General features: G+C 42.3%; 1 protein-coding gene across 1 annotated transcript in view; it reads left to right on the forward strand.

Annotated features, from left to right (window-relative positions):
- The window catches only part of LOC126176339 (uncharacterized), a 337183-nt gene that overhangs the window by 169354 nt on the left and 145320 nt on the right, over positions 1 to 22509 (forward strand). The window contains exon 7 of the mRNA XM_049923491.1: positions 9494 to 9682. Within this exon, the coding sequence (XP_049779448.1) occupies positions 9494 to 9682 (189 nt within the window). The remainder of the gene's footprint in view (positions 1 to 9493; positions 9683 to 22509) is intronic.

Consider the following 22509-nt stretch of genomic DNA (forward strand, 5'->3'; position numbering starts at 1 on the left):
TTCATGTCGTCCCAGCCTCACGATAATGACATCCTCCATTGGAATTGCCGTGGTTTTTTCTGCCACCTGGCTGAGCTACGGCAGCTGCTATGCTTTACTCCTGCTTTCTGCATTGTCCTCCAGGAAATCTGGTTCCCGGCAATGCGGACCACTGCCCTCCACGGTTATACTACAGGAACTATAGCGACTATAATAGAGTGTCAGGTGAAGTTTGCATTTATGTCCTGAACTCAATATGTAGCGAAACTGTGCCCTCTTGAAGCTGTGGCTGTCAGGATAAGGATGACGCAGGAAATAACTGTCTGGAACGTATATCTTCCTTCAGATGTTGCAGTGCCCCTGAACGTATTGGTTGCACTAATTCATCAGCTCCCTAAACCTTTCCTACTTTTAGAAGTTCTTAATGCCCATAACCACTTGTGGGGAGGCACCGTGCTTAATGGCTGAGGTGGAGATCTCAAAACTTTAATGTCTGAATTAGAACTCTGCCTCCTAAATACTGGGGCCCTCACACATTTCAGTGTGGTTCATGGTAGTTATTTGGCCATTGATTTATCACTCTGCAGCTCAGGACTTGTCACATCTGTCCACTGGAGAGCCCACGTTCATTTGGGGGTTAGTGACCACTTCCCTGTTTTCCTGTCACTACCCTGGCGACATGTCCACGGATGCCTATCCAGATAGGCTTTAAACAAGGCAGACTGGAAGGTTTTCATCTCTGCTGTCACCGTTGAATGTCACAAACAGGGTAACATCGATGTGGTGGTTGATTGTGTCAACAGGACGATCGTTTCAGCGGCGGAAAGCGCGATCCCTTGTTCCTTAAGGTGTCCCCAGCGGAAGACAGGCCATTAAAGAGCGTAGACGGTCTCTACAGCGACATAAGCGGCACCCTTGCCTGGAGCACCTAACAGCTTTTAAACGGCTCCGTGCCCGCGTTCACCAGATTATAAAAAGACGAAAATAGGAGTGTTGGGAGAGGTACGCCTCGTCCACTGGGTGCCATACATCACCTTCCCAAGTCTGGGCGAAGATGATGAGTTTTTGGGTACCAGACCCTAGCAAATATTCCTGGCGTTAGCATAAATGGCGTATTATCTAACGACGCAAACGCGATTGCTGAGCTGTTTGCTGAGCACTATGCACGAGTCTCAGCGTCGGAAAATTGACCCCCAGCCTTTCGGACCCTCAAACGGAGGATGGAAGGGAAGGTCCTCTCGTACACTACACGCCACAGTGAACCCTACAGCATTACATTTACAGAGTGGGAGGTCCTCAGTGCCCTTGCATATTGCCCCAATACAGCTCCTGGACCTGATCGGATCCACAGTGTGATGATTAAATATCTCTCGTCTGACTACAAGCGACATCTGCTCGTCATCTTCAACCGGATCTGGTGCAACGGCCCTTCCATTGCAATGGTGGGAGAGCACCAACATTCCCGTACTCAAACCAGGTATATACCTGATTGATGTGGATAGCTATCGGCCTATCAGCCTCACCAATGTTCTTTGTAAGCTGCTAGAATGTATGGTGAGCTGGCAGTTGTGTTGGGTCCTGGAGTCACGTGGCCTACTGGCTCCACCAGGGTCGCTCTGGCACTGATAATCTTGTGTACCTCGAGTCTGTCATCTGAATAGCCTTTTCCAGTCGCCAACATCTGGGTCCCGTCTTTTTTTATGAAAAGGTTACAACAGGACCTGGCGACATCATAGCCTTGCCACGTTATATGAGTGGGGTCTCCGTGGCCCGCTCCAGATTTTTATCCAAGATTTCCTGTCGCTCCGTACTTTCCGTGTCCAAGTTGGTGCCTCCCATAGTGCCTCCCATATCCAGGAGAATGGGGTCCCACAGGGCTCTGTACTGAGTGTATCTCTATTTTTAGTGGAAATTGTCTAGCAGCAGCTGTAGGGCTCTCAATCTCACCTTCTCTTTATGCAGACGACTGCTGCATTTCGTACTGCTCCATCAGTACTGGTGTTGCTGAGCTCTGCCTACAGCGAGCCACGCACATGGCGCAGTCATGGGCTGTCACCCACAGCTTCCAATTTTCAGCTGCGAAGTCGTGTGTCATGCACTTCATCCGGAACTTTACCTTAATGATGATCCACTCACTGTGGTGGAGACATATCGATTTTAGGAATGGTTTTCGAAACTCGATTGAATGGGCTTCTTCACCTTCGTCAGCTTAAGCGGAAGTGCTGGCAGCACCTCAACGCCCTCTGCTGCCTGAGCAACACCAACTGGGGTGACGATCGCTCTACACTGCTGCGGCACTACAGAGCCCTTGTTCAATCCCCTCTTGACTATGGGAGTGTGGTTAATGGTTCGGCGGCGCCCTCAGCGTTGCATTTACTCGACCTAGTGCACCACTGTGGCGTTCACCTAGCGATGGAAGCTTTTAGGACGAGTCCGGTGATCAGCGTCCTGGGGGAGGCCGGAGTCCCTCCATTGAAGGTTAGGCGTGCACAGCTGCTCGTCAGTTACGTTGCACACATTCATAGCTGTCCTGCACATCCGAATTACCATCTCATTTTCGCAACCACTGTGGTTCATCTCCCGCATCAGCTTACGATTGCAATTCACCTCCGATCGCTTCTGTCTGAACTGGAGTCCTTCCCTTTACCACCTCTACTCAAGGTCCATTCATGTACATCTTCCTGGTGTAAACCTAGGCTGAAGTTTTGTGTGGACCTTTTGCATGGCCGCAAGGACTCAGCTAACCCCACTGCACTTTGCTCTCACTTCCTCTCGATTCTTGACGTGTTCCGGGGCTCTGATTTACACCAACGACTCGATGGCTATTGGCCACAGTGGCTTTGCCTACGTTCATGGAGGCCATGTTGAACAGCACTTCTTGGAAGATGGCTGCAATGTTTACACTTCAGAGCTGGCGGCCATATTTCGTGCTCTTGAGCACATCCGCTCATGCCTTGGCGAGTGATTTCTTGTCTGTACTGACTCCTTGAGCAGCCTCCATGCTATCGACCAATGCTACCCTCGTCATCCTTTGGTAGCGACCATCCAGGAGACCATCTATGACCTGGAACGGTCCAGTCGTTCAGTGGTGTTTGTCTGGACCCTGGGACATGTCGGAATCCCAGGCAAGGAATTTGCTGACAGGCTGGCGAAACAGGCTATGCGGAAACTACTTCTGGAGATTCGGACTTTTAACCTTCCCAGCACCCTACCTTCTGTGTTGGGTGGCAATGCCTCAACAGCAGATATAGTTTTACGTTTTATTCGTGAGGGGTTTTTCTATCATACCATCTAAGGATGGGCATTTGGCCTTCTCTCTGAGCCTCCAACCTCCCTCCATTTTCACTGTCTGTCATCGTTTCTTTGCATTTGTTTGTCTTGGTATTTGTCTTTTCCCCTCATATGTTCACCTCGCCTTGTCTTTTGGGGTGAAGATTTTAGTGTGTTGCAGAGTGGCTGGCTCATCCTCTTTTATTCTTGTGATCAGCCAGCCCTGACTTTCTGCTCTATGATTTTAATACCTTCTTCTACTTTTACTTTTGGTGTACATTTTCCCCGTTTTTTTGTTCGTTCCATTCGTTTTATTTTTAAGTGTGGTTCTGCATTCCTTTCTTCCCTTTTATTTTCCCAAACGTACTTTCAATGTTGTTTTAACCTGAGCCTTGTTTGTCTCAGGTCAAGGGACTGATGACGCTGTACTTTTGTCTCTTTATACCTCAAACCAACCAACCAACATAAAAAGTGCCAGGTGATGTCGGTTGGTTGTCTAACATGTTGTGGACCAATGAAACCCGTTTTACACTCCAAGGGTCTGTCAATACCCACAGTTGCAGAATTTGGGCTGCCGAAAATCATAGAATTGCCATGGAAACCCCAATGCGTGACGAGAAAGTCATGGTTTGGTGTGGATTTACCATATCAATCTTGAACGGACTCTCTTACGTCGGTCAAATGTGGGGTACTATCTTTCAAACCGCCAGCGTGACAGGTGTGAAGTACACCTGTATGTTACAGAACGCATCGTCAATAGCGTGGCTGATAAGCGCCTGCTGGATGGCACGACTTTCAGGCAGCATAGAGCTCCACCCCACATCGCCAAAAACGTGAAAGATTTCTTGATCAAATCGTTTGGTGAGGATCGCGTGCTGAGCCGCAACTTCCGTCATGCTTTGCCTCGCAGGTCCCCAAACCTCAGTCCATGTGGTTATTGGCTGTGGACCTACCTGAAGTCGCAAGTCTATTCCGATTGTCCGACCTCATTAGGGATGACAAGTCGAATAATCGGGTCTTCCGCTGATTGTTCACGTCGTCCTCGCGAGAGCAACGAGAACAACCAGCAGAAGACCCGAGTGTTCAGAATGTTAAGAAATCACCAGGAAAATCTGTAAAATCGCATTAGGGTTGCCTAATAATATGATGTACAATGCTGTTCACAACATTGTTCATCGCCTACAGATTTTGTTGACGAATGGTGGCCTGACATCTTGAGCATTAATTGTGAAGAACATCATCTTTCCTAAAAATCAATTTTTATGCTAATTATTGTTTTGTGTCATACGAAGCGCCATCTCTTTTGGTCATTGTGTGCATTTTTATTTAGTTTCAATAAACCCCCCTCTGATTTTAATCCGCGCAACATCAAGGACGGTGGGGGGCGGGGGGGAGGAACTTGCGTCAATATCATAACCTAGTCTGGTAAATTTAAAATTTTCAAAACAATATTTGTTGTCTTCAATGCTCTCTTATATCAGATTCGGTAACTGTTTTAAATTTTTTAGTAAAACTTACACAAAAATTTAAATCTTAGCAGTGAATCTATCTTTTCGCAACAAATGTCTAATTCATTTTTTCAGATTCAGGACCCTTCTTAGACATACATACAACTTTAAAAAGTATGTTGTGAATGAAAATCAACGACAATTAACGAAATTTATATTTTTAAAATTTCTTTTCTATCATATAGTACCCCTCCACTTGGTGTAAACATTACAGAACGTGTGTTGGTGTTGCTAAGATCTGCTAAGAGATATTTTCAACTTCTCTACCCTACTTATACATCAGTTAATATTTAATAATTATGTTGTTAATAAAAGTTCAACACATTTAACAACATTTATTACGTTTTTAGTTTTTTTTGCCGGTGGGCTCAAAGTACCCCCCCCTTCCCCCGCCCCACATAGCATCACTTATTGTGGATAATCAGTTGGTATTGCTAGTTTCAAGCATGTGTATCAGTTTTTAGCTTTCTGCCTACATTATTCCGAGAAGTAGTGAATTTTCAAATATTAACATACTTTTGGTTCACACTGTACATTATCTTGGTGACCACATACTGTCAGTACATGCATTTAACAGTCTGATGGTGCAAAAAGCACACCACATCATATGAACTGTTGTTTTCACTTCGAACACAAACTGTAATGAACTAAATTTGAAGCTGTGAGTTGTTCAAACGACAGGTATCTGAAGATGGTGTCACTGGAGCAATTCCTGTTGCTTCCAAGGTTTGATGCCTAAATGAAGTTGTCAAAGTACCAGGTAATTATTAAATATGTTTATCATTAAATAAGTTATTACCATAAATAATGTTGGATTATTATATACTAAATATTGTGTAACTAAATAAAATATACACAAGAACCTCAGAAAAAGAAACCTATTTCACATTCATGAATCAGTATTTATAAATCCTCATAATACGACAAAAACCACCCCAAGTGAGGGATGGGTTGCAAATAAGCAGCCTTTCTCGAAAGTTCAACATTTGGGAGAAGCCTGAAAATGCTGGCCTATGTCAGCATCTAACTCTTGTATACCTGAAAACAATTTAGAATGAAGAACATAAATAAGCAGAATATACTGAAGATGAGTAAACCTAATAAGCCAACAGAGTTCTTTTCAATGCCTGCGAAGATCTCAATTAAAATTAAGGGACTGTCTAGTAATGAGGAAATTTTAATAGCTGAGATGTACAAGGCGGGCGAATGTAATATCGTCATAATGCAGGAGTTCATTCACTGCAACTACAGTGTAGGTAGCAATATGATTTGTGCGCACGAATTTCGTCGCTAGCAGCCAATTGTAGCAAAGATTTGATATCTGCACGCACAACAATCAGTAGCTTTAATTGCTGGCATAACTGTCGAACATTGTACACTGTTTCTTTACTTTGAGCATGACGCTGTTCACTGGTTTCAGTTGCAAGCAGTCAACTAAATGCGCGACCAACTATGTTAAAATGAAAACAGTATGAACAGGGCTCCCAAACATGAGTGTAGTGATGAGGAATAGTAATGTTACTAACAGCTATTTTCAAAAGGTTATTAACGTAGCAGAAATGATAACTTTTCTTGTTTTCAACGATTATCAATAAAAGTTTAAGATGCTTCTTGTTGTGGCGTAGCAAGACAGCCACGCCACTCGGAAGTAGCCGAAATGCACGCGTTACACACGCCGGCTGGCGTGAGGTCTGAAACTGGATACGTAATGAATGCTATAAAGAAAAGTACGTAGCTCCAGGAATACTTAACTTTACTCCATCATTTGTATACAGCATTCTTGATGATACAAGTGAGACTCTTTAAATACAAGCACTGTAAGGCTAATGGCGCCTTGCTAGGTCGTAGCCATGGACTTAGCTGAAGGCTATTTATTCTGACTGTCTCTCGGCAAATGAGAGAAAGGCTTCGTTAGTGTAGTCGCTAGCAAAGTCTTCGTACAACTGGGGACGAGTCCTAGTACGTCTCTCTAGACCTGCCGTGTGGTGGCGCTCGGTCTGCAATTACTGACAGTGGCGACACGCGGGTACGACATGTACTAATGGACCGCGGCCGATTTAAAGCTACCACCTAGCAAGTGTGGTGTCTGGCGGTAACACCACACTTCTCATGTCTTTATAGTTTCAAGAAACTACTTATAATTCTCGTTTTCGTCCCATAACCATCCACTTGTGCCCATAACAGTAAAACATTATGCACATTAACAGATATATGTACGTTGTATTGTGGTGGTGGTGGTGGGGGGGGGGTGGATAAGAGGGGGTGGAAAGCTGAGAGAAGTAAGGAAGTAAGGGGATAAGTTTAAGAGCAAGGGTAAAATTTGGCCCAGATTTCCCATGGCATTTCTACTACCATATATAACCTGAATATAATCATATTTTCGATTTTGATGTTCTAAAAGCTAACAAATTAACAGAACAAATTGTTGTTGTAGTTGTCTTCAGTCCAGAGACTGGTTTGATGCAGCTCTCCATGCTACTCTATCCTGTGCAAGCGTCTTCATCTCCCAGTACCTACTGCAACACACATCCTTCTGTATCTGTTTAGTGTATTCATCTCTTGGTCTCTCTCTACGATTTTTACCCTCCACGCTGCCCTCCAATACTAAATTAGTGATCCCTTGATGCCTCAGAACATGTCCTACCAACCGATCCCTTCTTCTAGTGAAGTTGTGCCTCAAACTTCTCTTCTCCCCAATCCTATTCAATACCCCCTCATTAGTTATATGATCTACCCATCTAATTTTCAGCATTCTTCTGTAGCACCACCTTTCGAAAACTTCTATTCTCTTCTTGTCCAAACTAGTTATCGTCCATGTTTCACTTCCATACATGGCAACACTCCATACAAATACTTTCAGAAACAACTTCCTGACACTTAAATCTATACTCGATGTTAACAAATTTCTCTTCATCAGAAACACTTTCCTTGCCATTGCCAGTCTACATTTTATATACTCTCTACTTCGACCATCATCAGTTATTTTTCTCCCCAAATAGCAAAACTCCTTTACTACTTTAAGCATCTCATTTCCTAAACTAATTCCCTCAGCATCACCCGACTTAATTCGACTACATTCCATTATCCTCGTTTTGCTTTTGTTGATGTTCATCTTATATCCTCCTTTCAAAACACTATCCATTCCGTTCAACTGCTCTTCCAAGTCCTTTGCTGTCTCCGACAGAATTACAATGTCATCGGTGAACCTCAAAGCTTTTATTTCTTCCCCATGGATTTTAATACCTACTCCGAATTTTTCTTTTGTTTCTTTCACCGAATTTATCTTTTGTTTCCTTCACTGCTTGCTCAATATACAGATTGAATAACATTGGGAAGAGGCTACAACCCTGTCTCACTCCCTTCGCAACCACTGCTTCTCTTTCATGTCCCTCGACTCTTATAACTGCCATCTGGTTTCTGTACAAGTTGTAAATAGCCCTTCGCTCCCTGTATTTTACCCCTGCCACCTTCAGAATTTGAAAGAGAGTATTCCAGTCAACACTGGCAAAAGCTTTCTCTAAGTCCACAAATGCTAGAAACGTAGATTATAAGATTAAAATCTACCTGTTTTAGGAAAACTTACGTTCTTCTTCCATTATTTTCCCTTCCGCAATACATATTAAGTTATCTATGTCGTAATGAGTGTTTTTAAGTTTGAAAATACAATATGTTTTTTATTAGCATTCTGAACGGAAATCAGTCCTACAACATTTTATTGTGTCTATTTTAATTTTTTACATTAATTACAAGCTGGATTAGCATCTGTAGAACATTCATGAGATTCTTGGACTACGAAAGTAGTGCTGGAAATACGTTGAGAATGTGGGTGTCGCGGGAGGCGTGCCAGAGATAACTGCCTGCAGTCGCAATATCCTCTGTGTCCTCGATGGCTCAGATGGATATAGCGTCTGCCATGTAAGCAGGAGATCCCAGGTTCGAGTCCCCGTCGGGGCACACATTTTCATCTGTCCCCGTTGACGTTATGTCAACGCCTGTAAGCAGCTAAGGGTTGTCTTTTCATTGTAACTTCTTGGGTAACTTGTCACGTAAAACACAACAAAACTGTCGTGAGTGCAGTCATGGAAACTGTTAAATGTAGTTTATAGTGTGAAAATTTTGAGTGAGCACTTACGTTATGTGTTAACGTTTTTATCGTCTCTCACACAAACTGTACACATATTAGGTTAGTGAATGCTTCAGTACAGCCAGTGTTTGACTATTTTCCTATTTGATCACGTACATCATTAGGACTTCCTTTCATATGTTTTGGGGTCAGGTTTCCTCTCTTTCTACTCTCTCCCTCTCCGTCTCTCTCTGTCTCTCTCTCTCTCTCTCTCTCTCGCTCTCTCTCGCTCTCGCTCCCTCCCCCACCCTCTCTCCGTAGGTTTGCGTTCATGCGTGATACGTGTGTATGTTGCGACAGAGATGCAGAGAGGTGGGAGAGAAGAGAAAGACATGAGAAAACAACAGAAACACAATTCAAATGACAAAGAGAAAGAAAGGGAGAAAGATCAATGATCTTGCCACTATGACACCTGTTTGGACTGTGTGTGAAATATGTAGAAATTTTAACATTTAGTTATCGGAAACTGCAGAGTGAAAAAGAAGATGTTGATGTAATCAAAAATGTAACCTCAAAGAAAAAAGAATTGGTTTCTGAGCACCTTGTGACAAATTTTGTGACTTGTTTTGAGGTGGGCTGTGTGGTCAGTTTTGCGGCTGTTGCACTCCGGCAGGGCTTCTATGCAGTGCCAGGCCCGCCGCACCCGTCACTACGATGCGAGGAGCGCTCCACCGTGTGGCAGCTGCGGGTGCCAGCTGCGGAGCTGTCGCTCAGCTGCCACTACGCCCCACGCAGCGCCCCTGGCCGCGCCCTCGCAGCTGCAGAGGCCGTGCTGCGACACCTCAGGGCCAGGCTGCCGCACGTGAGTACAGGCTCGCCACACTATGTGGCAGCTGCAGAGCTGTCGTTCAGCTGTCGCTATGCTGTGTGCAGCAACCCTGATGGCACTCTTGCAGCCACTGAGGCCGCGCTGCCACACCTCAGAGCCAGGCTGTAGGGTATGCAGCAGCTGTGGGGGCCAGTTGTGGAGCTGTCGCTCAGCTGTCACTATGCCCTTTGCAGCACCCCTGATGTTCCCTCGCAGCAGCTGGGGATGTGATGCAGCAACTCAGGGCAAAGCTGACACATGTTAGTACGGGCTCAGCTTGCTACATGGCGGCTGCAGGTGCCAGCTGCACAAGGAGGTTAGAATAGAGGGCATGGGCTGAGGCCAGAGGATGTGGTAGTTCGCTGTCTTGGGGAACCCAAGAGGAGAGTTTCTTCATGAAAACTTCGTGTAAAGCTTTCCCTCTCTACTTGAAGTCATCGAATTGGCAGCCATATCAGAGACTGTACACAGATAAGAAGTACTTTCGTGGAGGAATACTCATCATCAAATGGTTGACAACCTAATTTGTTGATGGAATTTTTTATTCATCAGTCTGGATTAGTTCACACTACAAATGGCACAAACCGTTTTGATCACTTCACTTCTAAAATACTCAATTCGTAGAGTGAAAAGTCGCGTTTAGTCACAGTAAGACAAAATTGTATTAATATTATTTGATGAGCTTACGACAGTTAAACATTACCACTACAGTGAAACGCTTACAATTAAAGTCTGGTAGAGCTTATCTCTCCTCTCACACAAATTTTTTGCTCTTCACATTATCACTTTCATTTGACAGTTTTATGCGAACAGGACTATCTAGTTCAGTCATGATATTAACTTAGCACTGCGATTAATAACGCATATATATTCAGATATATTGTATGTAACAAGAAATTACAAATACAGAGAGTTTTAACACTTACACACTTATATGAACATTTTATATGGAACAGAACAATGGTTTAATGTTTAGTGAAATTAAATCTTCAGTTTTGTTTCATAAGCAAAACAGTCTTGCAACTTTTCAGCCAGTGTCCTTTATCACAAATTTTGTTCGCTGTCATTGAAAGATAATTACGCTACAGTATTTGCATTTAGTTTTCATTGCTGCAGTCGCACTGTATGAGCTATACTAGACTGTAATACTAATGATTATCAAGCGACCATTGATGTGGCATGTGAGCACTCAAGTTCTGAAGTAAAGTCTTGTTTTCACACTTACTCATAACTTCACGAACCATTAAATCAATGGAATTTTGGCATATATAGAGCGTCACTTGTGAAACCAGGTGCCCCAGCCACACTTTGCTACTGCTTACTTACTGTTCTAGGATGTGGGAAGCAAGTATCAAGTATAACGCTGACATAGTAGTATGTTCTTGTAGAATAAAAGTTACTCGTTAATGCAGAAGACCTCCAAACTAATTCACATTTTGTAAGAACAACAGAGTCTGTTTTCTTGAAAACTGATGGGACTAGTCTTCGTTTACACTGGATAAACTGTTAAGCACTGAAATACTTTCTTCATTTACATCGTAATGCTTCTGTAAGGCCTCGTGCCACATCATCCCAATGATTATTTCACTGCTTGAGATGACAGTTTGGCTGCTGAAGAAACATAATTTTGTATTGCACGTTTCCTTCACACACAGTATACAACCTTTTCTTGCGGTGAACAACAGTGTCATGAGGTGGTGTGATCGGATTGAGGGGAACATCTTTTATCAACAATGGAAAACAAAAATGCCTGAAGTAACAAAATTAAGAATATGTGTCAAGTTCTTATTCACAGAAATTGTTATTACTTTCTGGAGCAAGAGATCCCGAAAAAAAGAAGAATCTTCCAACACCACAATTGGCACAGAGCAAAATAATCACATATGCACAGAAAAGAATTAATATACTGAAAATTATAAATGAATAATTTCTTGTCTAGTTACAACATACACTCTCTGGTTTATCTCAGATGTAAACATTGAAGTACAGTATAAGTTGCATGTACGTAAGCTGTAACATCAGTTCTCAAAAGCAAAGGAAAACTTGTTTAACAAGAAATTCTGTCAAATGAATAGATATTATACATAGAAATGGTGATGATGATGATGAGCGTTTGGCGTCATTGGCCGGGAGGCCCCTCGCGGGGCAGGTCCGGCCGCCTTGGCGCAGGTCTTATTACATTCGGCGCCACATTGGGCGACCTGCACGCCGGATGGGGATGAAATGATGATGAACACAACACAACACCCAGTCCCTGAGCGGAGAAAATCTCCGACCCAGCCGGGAATCGAACCCGGGCCCGGAGGACGGCAATCCGTCACGCTGACCACTCAGCTACTGGGGCATAGAAATGGTAGAACCATTTATGAATAGTGTCGTACACGTTACATTTCATATATATATATATATATATATATATATATATATATATATATATATATATATATATATATATATGTTGTTGTGGTCTTCAGTCCTGAGACTGGTTTGATGCAGCTCTTCATGCTACTCTATCCTGTGCAAGCTTCTTCATCTCCCAGTATCTACTGCAACCTACATCCTTCTGAATCTGCTTAGTGTATTCATCTCTTGGTCTCCCTCTACGATTTTTACCCTCCACACTGCCCTCAAATGCTAAATTTGTGATCCCTTGATGCCTCAAAACATGTCCTACCAACCGATCCCTTCTTCTAGTCAAGTTGTGCCACAAACTTCTCTTCTCCCCAATCCTATTCAATACCTCCTCATTAGTTACATGATCTACCCACTTTATCTTCAGCATTCTTCTGTAGCACCACATTTCGAAAGCTTCTATTCTCTTCTTGTCCAAACTAGTTATCGTCCATGTTTCACTTCCATACATGGCTACACTCCATACAAATACTTTCAGAAATGACTTCCTGACACTTAAATCTATACTCGATGTTACCAAATTCCTCTTCTTGAAAAACGCTTTCCTTGCCATTGCCAGTCTACATTTTATATGCTCTCTACTTCGACCATCATCGGTTATTTTATCCCTAAATAGCAAAACTCCTTTACTACTTTAAGTGTCTCATTTCCTAATCTAATTCCCTCAGCATCACCCGACTTAATTTGACTACATTCCATTATCCTCGTTTTGCTTTTGTTGATGTTCATCTTATATCCTCCTTTCAAGACACTGTCCATTCCGTTCAACTGCTCTTCCAAGTCCTTTGCTGTCTCTGACAGAATTACAATGTTATCGGCGAACCTCAAAGTTTTTACTTCTTCTCCATGAATTTTAATACCTACTCCGAATTTTTCTTTTGTTTCCTTTACTGCTTGCTCAATATACAGATTGAATAACATCGGGGAGAGGCTACAACCCTGTCTTACTCCTTTCCCAACCACTGCTTCCCTTTCATGCCCCTCGACTCTTATAACTGCCATCTGGTTTCTGTACAAACTGTAAATAGCCTTTCGCTCCCTGTATTTTACCCCTGCCACCTTCAGAATTTGAAAGAGAGTATTCCAGTGAACATTGTCAAAAGCTTTCTCTAAGTCTACAAATGCTGAAACGTAGGTTTGCCTTTTCTTAATCTTTATTCTAAGATAAGTCGTAAGGTCAGTATTGCCTCACGTGTTCCAACATTTCTACGGAATCCAAACTGATCTTCCCCGAGGTCAGCTTCTACCAGTTTTTCCATTCGTCTGTAAAGAATTCGCGTTAGTATTTTGCAGCTGTGACTTATTAAACTGATAGTTCGGTAATTTTCACATCTGTCAACACCTGCTTTCTTTGGGATTGGAATTATTATATTCTTCTTGAAGTCTGAGGGTATTTCGCCTGTCTCATACATCGTGCTCACCAGATGGTAGAGTTTTGTCATGACTGACTCTCCCGAGGCCATCAGTAGTTCAAATGGAATGTTGTCTACTCCCGGGGCCTTGTTTCGACTCAGGTCTTTCAGTGCTCTGTCAAACTCTTCACGCAGTATCTTATCTCCCATTTCGTCTTCATCTACATCGTCTTCCATTTCCATAATATTGTCGTTTAGTACATCGCCCTTGTATAAACCCTCTATATACTCCTTCCACCTTTCTGCCTTCCCTTCTTTGCTTAGAACTGGGTTGCCATCTGAGCTCTTGATATTCATACAAGTGGTTCTCTTCTCTCCAAAGGTCTCTTTAATTTTCCTGTTGGCAGTATCTATCTTACCCCTAGTGAGACAAGCCTCCACATCCTTAAATTCGTCCTCTAGCCATCCCAGCTTAGCCATTTTGCACTTCCTGTCGATATCATTTTTGAGACGTTTGTATTCCTTTTTGCCTGCTTCATTTACTGCATTTTTATATTTTCTCCTTTCATCAATTAAATTCAATATTTCTTCTGTTACCCAAGGATTTCTATTAGCCCTCGTCTTTTTACCTACTTGATCCTCTGCTGCCTTCGCTACTTCATCCCTGAGAGCTACCCATTCTTCTTCTACTGTATTTCTTTCCCCCATTCCTGTCAATTGTTCCCTTATGCTCTTCCTGAAACTCTCTACAACCTCTGGTTCTTTCAGTTTATCCAGGTCCCATCTCCTTAAATTCCCACCTTTTTGCAGTTTCTTCAGTTTCAATCTGCAGTTCATAACCAATAGATTGTGGTCAGAATCCACATCTGCCCCAGGAAATGTCTTACAATTTAAAACCTGGTTCCTAAATCTCTGTCTTACCATTATATAATCTATCTGATACCTTCTAGTATCTCCAGGATTCTTCCAGGTATACAACCTTCTTTTATGATTCTTGAACCAAGTGTTGGCTATGATTAAGTTATGCTCTGTGCAAAATTCTACAAGGCGGCTTCCTCTTTCATTCCTTCCCCCCAATCCATATTCACCTACTATGTTTCCTTCTCTCCCTTTTCCTACTAACGAATTCCAGTCACCCATGACTATTAAATTTTCGTCTCCCTTCACTACCTGAATAATTTCTTTTATCTCGTCATACATTTCATCTATTTCTTCATCATCTGCAGAGGTAGTCGGCATATAAACTTGTACTACTGTAATAGGTGTGGGCTTCGTATCTATCTTGGCCACAATAATGCGTTCACTATGCTGTTTGTAGTAGCTAACCCGCACTCCTATTTTTTTATTCATTATTAAACCTACTCCTGCATTACCCCTATTTGATTTTGTATTTATAACCCTGTAATCACCTGACCAAAAGTCTTGTTCGTCCTGCCACCGAACTTCACTAATTCCCACTATATCTAACTTTAACCTATCCATTTCCCTTTTTAAATTTTCTAACCTACCTGCCCGATTAAGGGATCTGACATTCCACGCTCCGATCCGTAGAACACCAGTTTTCTTTCTCCTGATAACGACGTCCTCCTGAGTAGTCCCCGCCCGGAGATCCGAATGGGGGACTATTTTACCTCCGGAATATTTTACCCAAGAGGACGCCATCATCATTTAATCATACAGTAGAGCTACATGTCCTCGGGAAAAATTACGGCTGTAGTTTCCCCTTGCTTTCAGCCGTTCGCAGTACCAGCACAGCAAGGCCGTTTTGGTTAATGTTACAAGGCCAGATCAGTCAATCATCCAGACTGTTGCCCCTGCAACTACTGAAAAGGCTGCTGCCCCTCTTCAGGAACCACATGTTTGTCTGGCCTCTCAACAGATACCCCTCCGTTGTGGTTGCACCTACGGTACAGCTATCTGTATCGCTGAGGCACGCAAGCCTCCCCACCAACGGGAAGGTCCATGGTTCATGGGGGATATATATATATATATATATATATATATATATATATATATATATATATATATATATATATATATAAGAAAAATGACGAAAAAATGGAAGGATTTGATGTGAACACATGAAGTCGTAGTTTGTTCAATGTGAACATTGCGGAAATACTCTGAACTACTTGTGCTATATTCGATTGGACTGCTATATTTCGTCTTAATGCCTTGATACTCAAGCTTTACTTGCGCTGACTTTTATTGAACAAGCATATTTCAAACATAAAAGTTGACTGAAAACATGGAAACGAGTAGCCCATATTTAAACCAAAAGTATTATTTTAGCTAATGAAGTTAGCTGGAGAAATTAGCTGCATACTTCACGATTCTGTATGTGCATCCGTGGGTAACACAAGTAACCATTTTTACACAAATTCACGTTTGTATTTAGACGAATAACACTACAGTACTCACACTTTATCCACAACGTTTTGATATCTCTAATGTGGTGTAGCACGAAACTAATGACCACTCCATTAGTCCACCTCCATAGATTCTAAGGTTCTCGCAGCTGGAAAGCTCTTACTCAGCTGCTGTTACACTCCGTACAGAACCCTGACTATGCTCTGGCACTGCAGCAGTAGGGGCTGTGTTGCTACAGGTACAGAGTGCATGTAACTAGATGTCTGTGTGGATTAGTGTCTGTTGCTTACCTGATGTTGGACTGCTCCTTAGAGTACCAACATTTTAAAAAATAATTTTAAAATTTTGCACAAAATGGACCTTTATCATCATAGTAAGCAACGAATACAAGAAGATATTGGCAAAAAGTAAAAAATAAAGTTTTTACAGTCGTGGTTTCACTTTGGAACCACCCATCACTTCACGGGATGCATTTGAAAGCAATTTCGCATTTGTCCTAGACTAAGTTCCAACTTGTAATGCCTAAAACAAATTACAGTCCTAAATAATGACAAATAGATCTAAAACTTAATAAATTTTTGTTAAAAGTTCGTGCTGCTGTATTCGTTTCATTTCAAAACTACTCATAACTACAGTAGTGAAAACTCAAATTTACGTTACAGTAACATCCCAAACTCTTACTTTCACTGTCAGTGAACTCCTCAGTATGATCACTATATATATATAAAAAATAAAACTGTCCTAGAATCACCTAGTCTCAGCACCGACTGTTTCTTTGAAAGCTATAAGTCACTGCTACAACGCACTACGTTCGTAGAAGTACTTCAGTGTACCACTAGGAGTCTGTGTCTTGCAATAGAGTCGGTGGTTTCATGCGAAAGGCTCTGGTACTTCAAAGAAAAATTAATAAATTGGTTATTTAATATAGAAACCCCTGATACTCAAAGGGTTAATAGAAAATATATGGCCGTGCAATCTTTCATACAGATATAATTTCAACACCCGAACACTTTTCTTGTTTACAGGCAACATTAGTTTCCTGTCCTACTCTACTGGAACATAGTTTAGGATCAATCTTACTGACTGTAAGGCAGAGAGACCCGTGGAAAAAGCAGGCGGTTACTGAGGTCGATGTTTACGAAGTGAACAGGTAACTAGAAAAAGTCCAGGGTGTATCAAAGTCGTCTTAAGCATATGCCAGCAGTACAGGTAGTAGTCCGAATCATAGCTCTAATACAGGCAAGGTCAGAAATATACCGATCAATGTCGCGTACTTAACACATTAAGAACAGGACATTTTTGTTCCAGCTTACCGCAATGGCCAGATATTCTATGCTACCCGATTTGTATGCATCCCACACAACGTAACTGACTTGCAGGTCCCCTAATTTCCTTTTGACACAGTCGTTTGACTGTACAAAAAGGGTATCTTTTCGGTGACCTATTTTGTATTTGCAAGTAACCATTAACAAATTTGCATATCATAAACTTTACATAATTTTTATTTTAAACTTTCAGTGTTCTAACATAAAACGTTTCCCCACATTATGAATCAATAAATTTAATGCATGCAGAAAAGTACCACCTTTCTTAACCTATAATCGTGATATTATTGTAAACTACATTTAAAAATAATAATTTAAACGACTATGTTACTGTGCACGACAGTAATTTGCATTGCATCGCACAAACAAACGATAAACTTATTTCTGCTGTGTCCCTTGGTTGTAAAATTTACTCTCGTTGCTGTACACTTAGCATTGCATTGAGGCACATAAACAATTTGCAAATTATTATCACTGAGCAGTTTGGTTTGATCTTCGAGAAGACTTTTATCATTTACAGGTGCTATTATTTTATTTAAGATCCAAGTACTTTTTTAATGTATGGTGCTGCGTCAAACATTTCTCTCTATCAAGCGGAACCGTACAAAATTTGCAAATATACCTTATTTCACTTCTTTCCCGACTGGCAGCACAAACTCTGCAGACTGGCAGAAAATTTCTTCTTTCCGCATCGGGACACAGGTTCATGCTGCTGCATGCCTCACAATAGCGATCCAGGTGGATCTTTACGTGCTGCTCTCCTTGTTCAACTAGAAATGGAGTGGGCATGTCTGTCTCTGGCTAGGGAGAGCCTTCATTATCATCGTCTTTGATGTAGTATTTCGCCACCGAAAGAACACACTGCTTATACTTTCTTTCTACAGATTCAGTGCAGTATGAAATCCAAACGAATTGAAGTGTTCACAAAATTTATTAGGAAAAAAGAGGACTTTATTTGTCAATTTCATCGATATGCTTAGAACAGGACAGTACGATCGGCTCTTTTCATTTGGACATGGTACTGATTTGCACACACAGGCTTCAATACATCCTCCCTGATTTTTCTATTGTTCATTCCTGTTGTCATCATTATTTGTTCCCTCATTCTGACGTCCCGCTTGTCTTTCCATATGAGGCGAAGAGCGTCACATTTTCTAACGGAAAATGTGTCATGTTTCAACACTCTTGAGGCTCTGGGTTTCAGAATTGTAGGTAGTTTTCTGTTGACCATAATAACACCACAGTCTCTTATTCGCTTTTCAATAGCAACTGCGCAGTAGAGATGCTGTAGTAACAATTGTCCTGGAAGATATGGTGCCGCAAACGAAGACGAGAGCCAAGGACTGAGATAACGGAATCTTCGTATTTCTTCTCTTCACCAGTGTAAATCTCCAGATTGGAGATATAGCTTGTCTCACTCACGCGCACCTCCTAATGGAATCATCTCCTCATGCAAAGACAACAAATTAATCCAGTACATTGAAACTTTGAAAAGTCTCGAGATCTGTTGTTTAATTTCGTGCTAGAATGTCAAAACCTGTACAAATCTATTGCGACTCGTAGTTTGTGGAAGGACTGGAGCAACTATTAGAGAAATAGTCGTTCCATCTGCAGGGTGACCATTATTGAACTATATGAAATAAAATCGTCATAACTTCTGAAGGTTTGCGTTAGGATATTCAGACTGCACAGTTGGCTGCGGGGCATGTTGGGAATTAGTATGCGCATGCATTGTTTGGTTTAGCGATGAAGCCTAGATTCATTTGGATGGGTTCGCCAATAAGCAAAATTGGCGGGTTTGGGGGACTGAGATTTCGCATTTCGAGATCGTGAAGTCTCTTCACCCTCAACGGGTGACTGTGCGGTGTGCAACGTCCAGTCACGGAATGATCGGTGCGATATTCCTTGATGGCACGGTGATTACCGAACGGCACATGAAGGTTTTGGAAGACGATTTCATCCCCATTATCCAAAATGACCCTGATTTCTACAAGATGTGGTTCATGCAAGATGGAGCTCGACTCCACTGAAGCAGGAGAGTGTTGTCCTAGAGGAGTACCTTGGGGAATGCATTCTGGCTCTGGGAATCGATTGGCCGTCATATTCTCCGGATCTGAACACATGCGACTCCTTTTTGTAGGGCTATACTAAAGAGAAGGTGTATAGCAATAACCCCAAAGCTATTGCTGAGCTGAAAACAACCATTCAGGTCATCGACACTTCAGCGGGTCATGCAGAGTTTCGGTATTCGTCTGCGGGACATAATCGCCAGTGATGGCAGGCATATGGCAAACATCATAACCTAAATCTGAATATCCTTAGTGACGTTTACAAGTTTAATAAAGTGTGTGCACGACGTAGTTTTGAAATTAATTTACGTTTCCTTCATGTAGCTCAATAATTGTCTCCCTGTATCTTTACTTGTTCGTCCCACCAGAAGAATTAGGCCAAGAAATTTCTTAACGTTCTTTCTGTAACAGGACTTCACTTGAGTGTTGTAAGCGACGTTTTGTGTTTCTCTGGGATTTGATCGTGACGGATGCACAGCTCCTTGCAAAACAGTTCGAACAAGGCGTCACCAAACATCAGGATAACCACAGAGGGTGTAGTCTCACATTGCTTTGGAAATGTAGTCACCACAGAACGACCTTCAAACGGTTGTAGTGAGTCTGAATGCCAGTATCATTGTTACCATTATGACGAAATAAACCGCTGAGAGGAATAACCTTCATCGTTGTTCACGAAATCACTTGCCATCATTGCCGATTAACGCTTGTTTAGATATTTAAAAATGTTACAGTTCCATACAAAAAATTTTTCAAGCATTCATGCGGATGTTCAGCCTAACAAGGAACGGCTGAATATGAATAGGTAAAACTTGCGACAGTATTCCAGAGTCATTCAGTTCCTTTCGTTTCTTAAATGGGGCTATGTCTAAAAGCAGGAGGAACTTCAAGATGGAAATGGTAACTATTTGAAATCCCAGAATACACTCACAATTCTAAATAAGCAAAAAGTACACGAAGAGAATAACATTTGCTACGTTAACTGTGGGTGTAAACGACAAATTGAACGAAGTCTGTAGGCAGCGTGTAATAAACACGAGTTGTCTCGCAATCAGCGTGCAGCAGGTCGCGCGTGACACACGAGAGAACTCGGCATCCATCCGCAGTGTGTCAGTACTCCGGTGGCTAGCGACAGATCGACCGGCAGGTGCCTGGATGTGGTGTTTACAGACCTTCTCGCGTCACCGGACGACTCCACGTGGCGCACTTGCTGCGCCGGCACACTGTTGGATACTAAAAATAACTTGTCCTAAATAGAAAAACATTTTTAGACAACGCAGTGACCATGTTAGGTGTAATCTCTATCTATGTTGTGGAGCAGCACAAATGATTAAGTCTGTGGAATATGGCTTCCACATGGCAGATGTTACTACAGTCGTTTCATCATGTTATAGGGACTACTTTTTGTCAACGTCTGACAACAGCCCTCAAATGTGGAGACACATGCAACACGGCAGACATCCTGTCAGCGATTGACACTTCTCCCAGTGAAGCAGCTGAAGGGCTTGACGGCGAGCCTATAAACATTGCTCTGCTATGGGCTACCCATCAAGTGCGAGTTAATGTTCCTTCATTTATGTTCTCTTTAAAAAGAATAGCTCGATGTAGTCACAGTTCCGAGCCGTGCACGTCTGCTTTTATACCCTGCAGCTAATTCGCTGCAAATAATAACCTGTAGCTATGATCCTGCAGTCAAATATGTACTGGCTAGAATTGCAAGTTGATAAAATATACCTAAATACGAAGTAAAGGTTGAATGAATAATTTAACAACAAGGGCTCTACTCTATATTCTGTAATTGGTTGGTTGGTTGGTTTGGGGAAGGAGACCAGACAGCGTGGTCATCGGTCTCATCGGATTAGGAAAGGATGGGGAAGGAAGTCGGCCGTGCCCTTTCAGAGGAACCATCCCGGCATTTGCCTGGAGTGATTTAGGGAAATCACGGAAAACCTAAATCAGGATGGCCGGATGCGGGATTGAAAATTCTGTAATTGATGTAGACGACAGAAAACCGTGTCAATTTAATTTCGCAATCAGAATACACGAAATATATTCCAGCTCAAAACAGTTCAGAGTTCAACATGATGATTTGCAAATTAACACATCCAAGGTGACGAGAAGAAACTCTTGGTCTGTCTATCCTTAATGTGATATTAACTCTTGTGGTATTAAAGATATAGAAAATATTGTTTGGTCATTGGATGCAGCTCATTTTTCTGAGATGCAAATGTATTCATATTTGCATTAATACTTGGCTGTAAGTTATTGCAAATTCCCAAAGACCTGTAAGAAGCCAACTTTCGGCTTGTCTGGCACTCTACCATTTTTGATGCGTCTCCAGGCCATGCGAGCAACAGCTGTTGCCGATTCCCAGCCTTGGAATTCACCCATTCCTGGCGACGCTGCTCGTCTTTGTACATGCACCCTCCTGTACCAGTCACCTAGGCGGACCTGCAGCGGAACACCAAAAGCCCTGCCTCTGTTAGCGTTCAGCTGCACAATTTCACGTCACCTCGTACCTAACTCTGCCTTTTGCTGCAGTTTTGAAAGAACCGCCCTGGAACGTTACTTTGCCGTGCACTGGCGCATTTTAACGGCCAGTTTCACTTGGCGGCCGGCTGGAGTGGCCGAGCGGTTCTAGGCGCTTCAGTCTGGAACCATGCGACCGCTACGGTCGCAGTTTCGAGTCCTGCCTCGGGCATGGATGTGTGTGATGTCCTTAGGTTAGTTAGGTTTGTTCTAAGTTCTAGGGGACTGATGACCTCAGATGTTAAGTCTCATAGTGCTCAGACCCATTTGACCCATTTAGTTTCACCTGGCACGTGTATCCCTGTCTGAGAAAGTGTTCAAGTTCCTAGAAGACTTGGTTTTGAAGGAAATGCAACCAAGTATCAAGTCGGAAAAAATCGGGCAAAATACCTGTATACCTATGTATCGTATCCCAGCTGCAGGCGTGTAAAAATGTTTTGCAGATTTCTACACTCATTAATTACTGAAGTTTCTGAATTTTGTTTGTAGTCAAAACCTTCAATTACTTTTATCAAAATAATCAAGTATTTACTTTTTTCCCTGATGGCGTGGCATCACATCTGTATTCACAACAATCTGAGAAGGTGCACATACTCTCCAATTAAAATTTTAATATGTATTATTTAAGATCTTATTATTAGCGTGCAACCAGATGTTTAAATTGTTTGCTCATCGAAAACCAGCCGGCCGCGGTGGCCGAGCGGATCTAGGCGATTAAGTCCGGAACCACGCGGCTGCTACGGTCGCAGGTTCGAATCTTGCCTCAG

Source organism: Schistocerca cancellata, chromosome 3 (genome assembly GCF_023864275.1).
Source record: "Schistocerca cancellata isolate TAMUIC-IGC-003103 chromosome 3, iqSchCanc2.1, whole genome shotgun sequence".
In the NCBI taxonomy this organism is placed as follows: domain Eukaryota; kingdom Metazoa; phylum Arthropoda; class Insecta; order Orthoptera; family Acrididae; genus Schistocerca; species Schistocerca cancellata.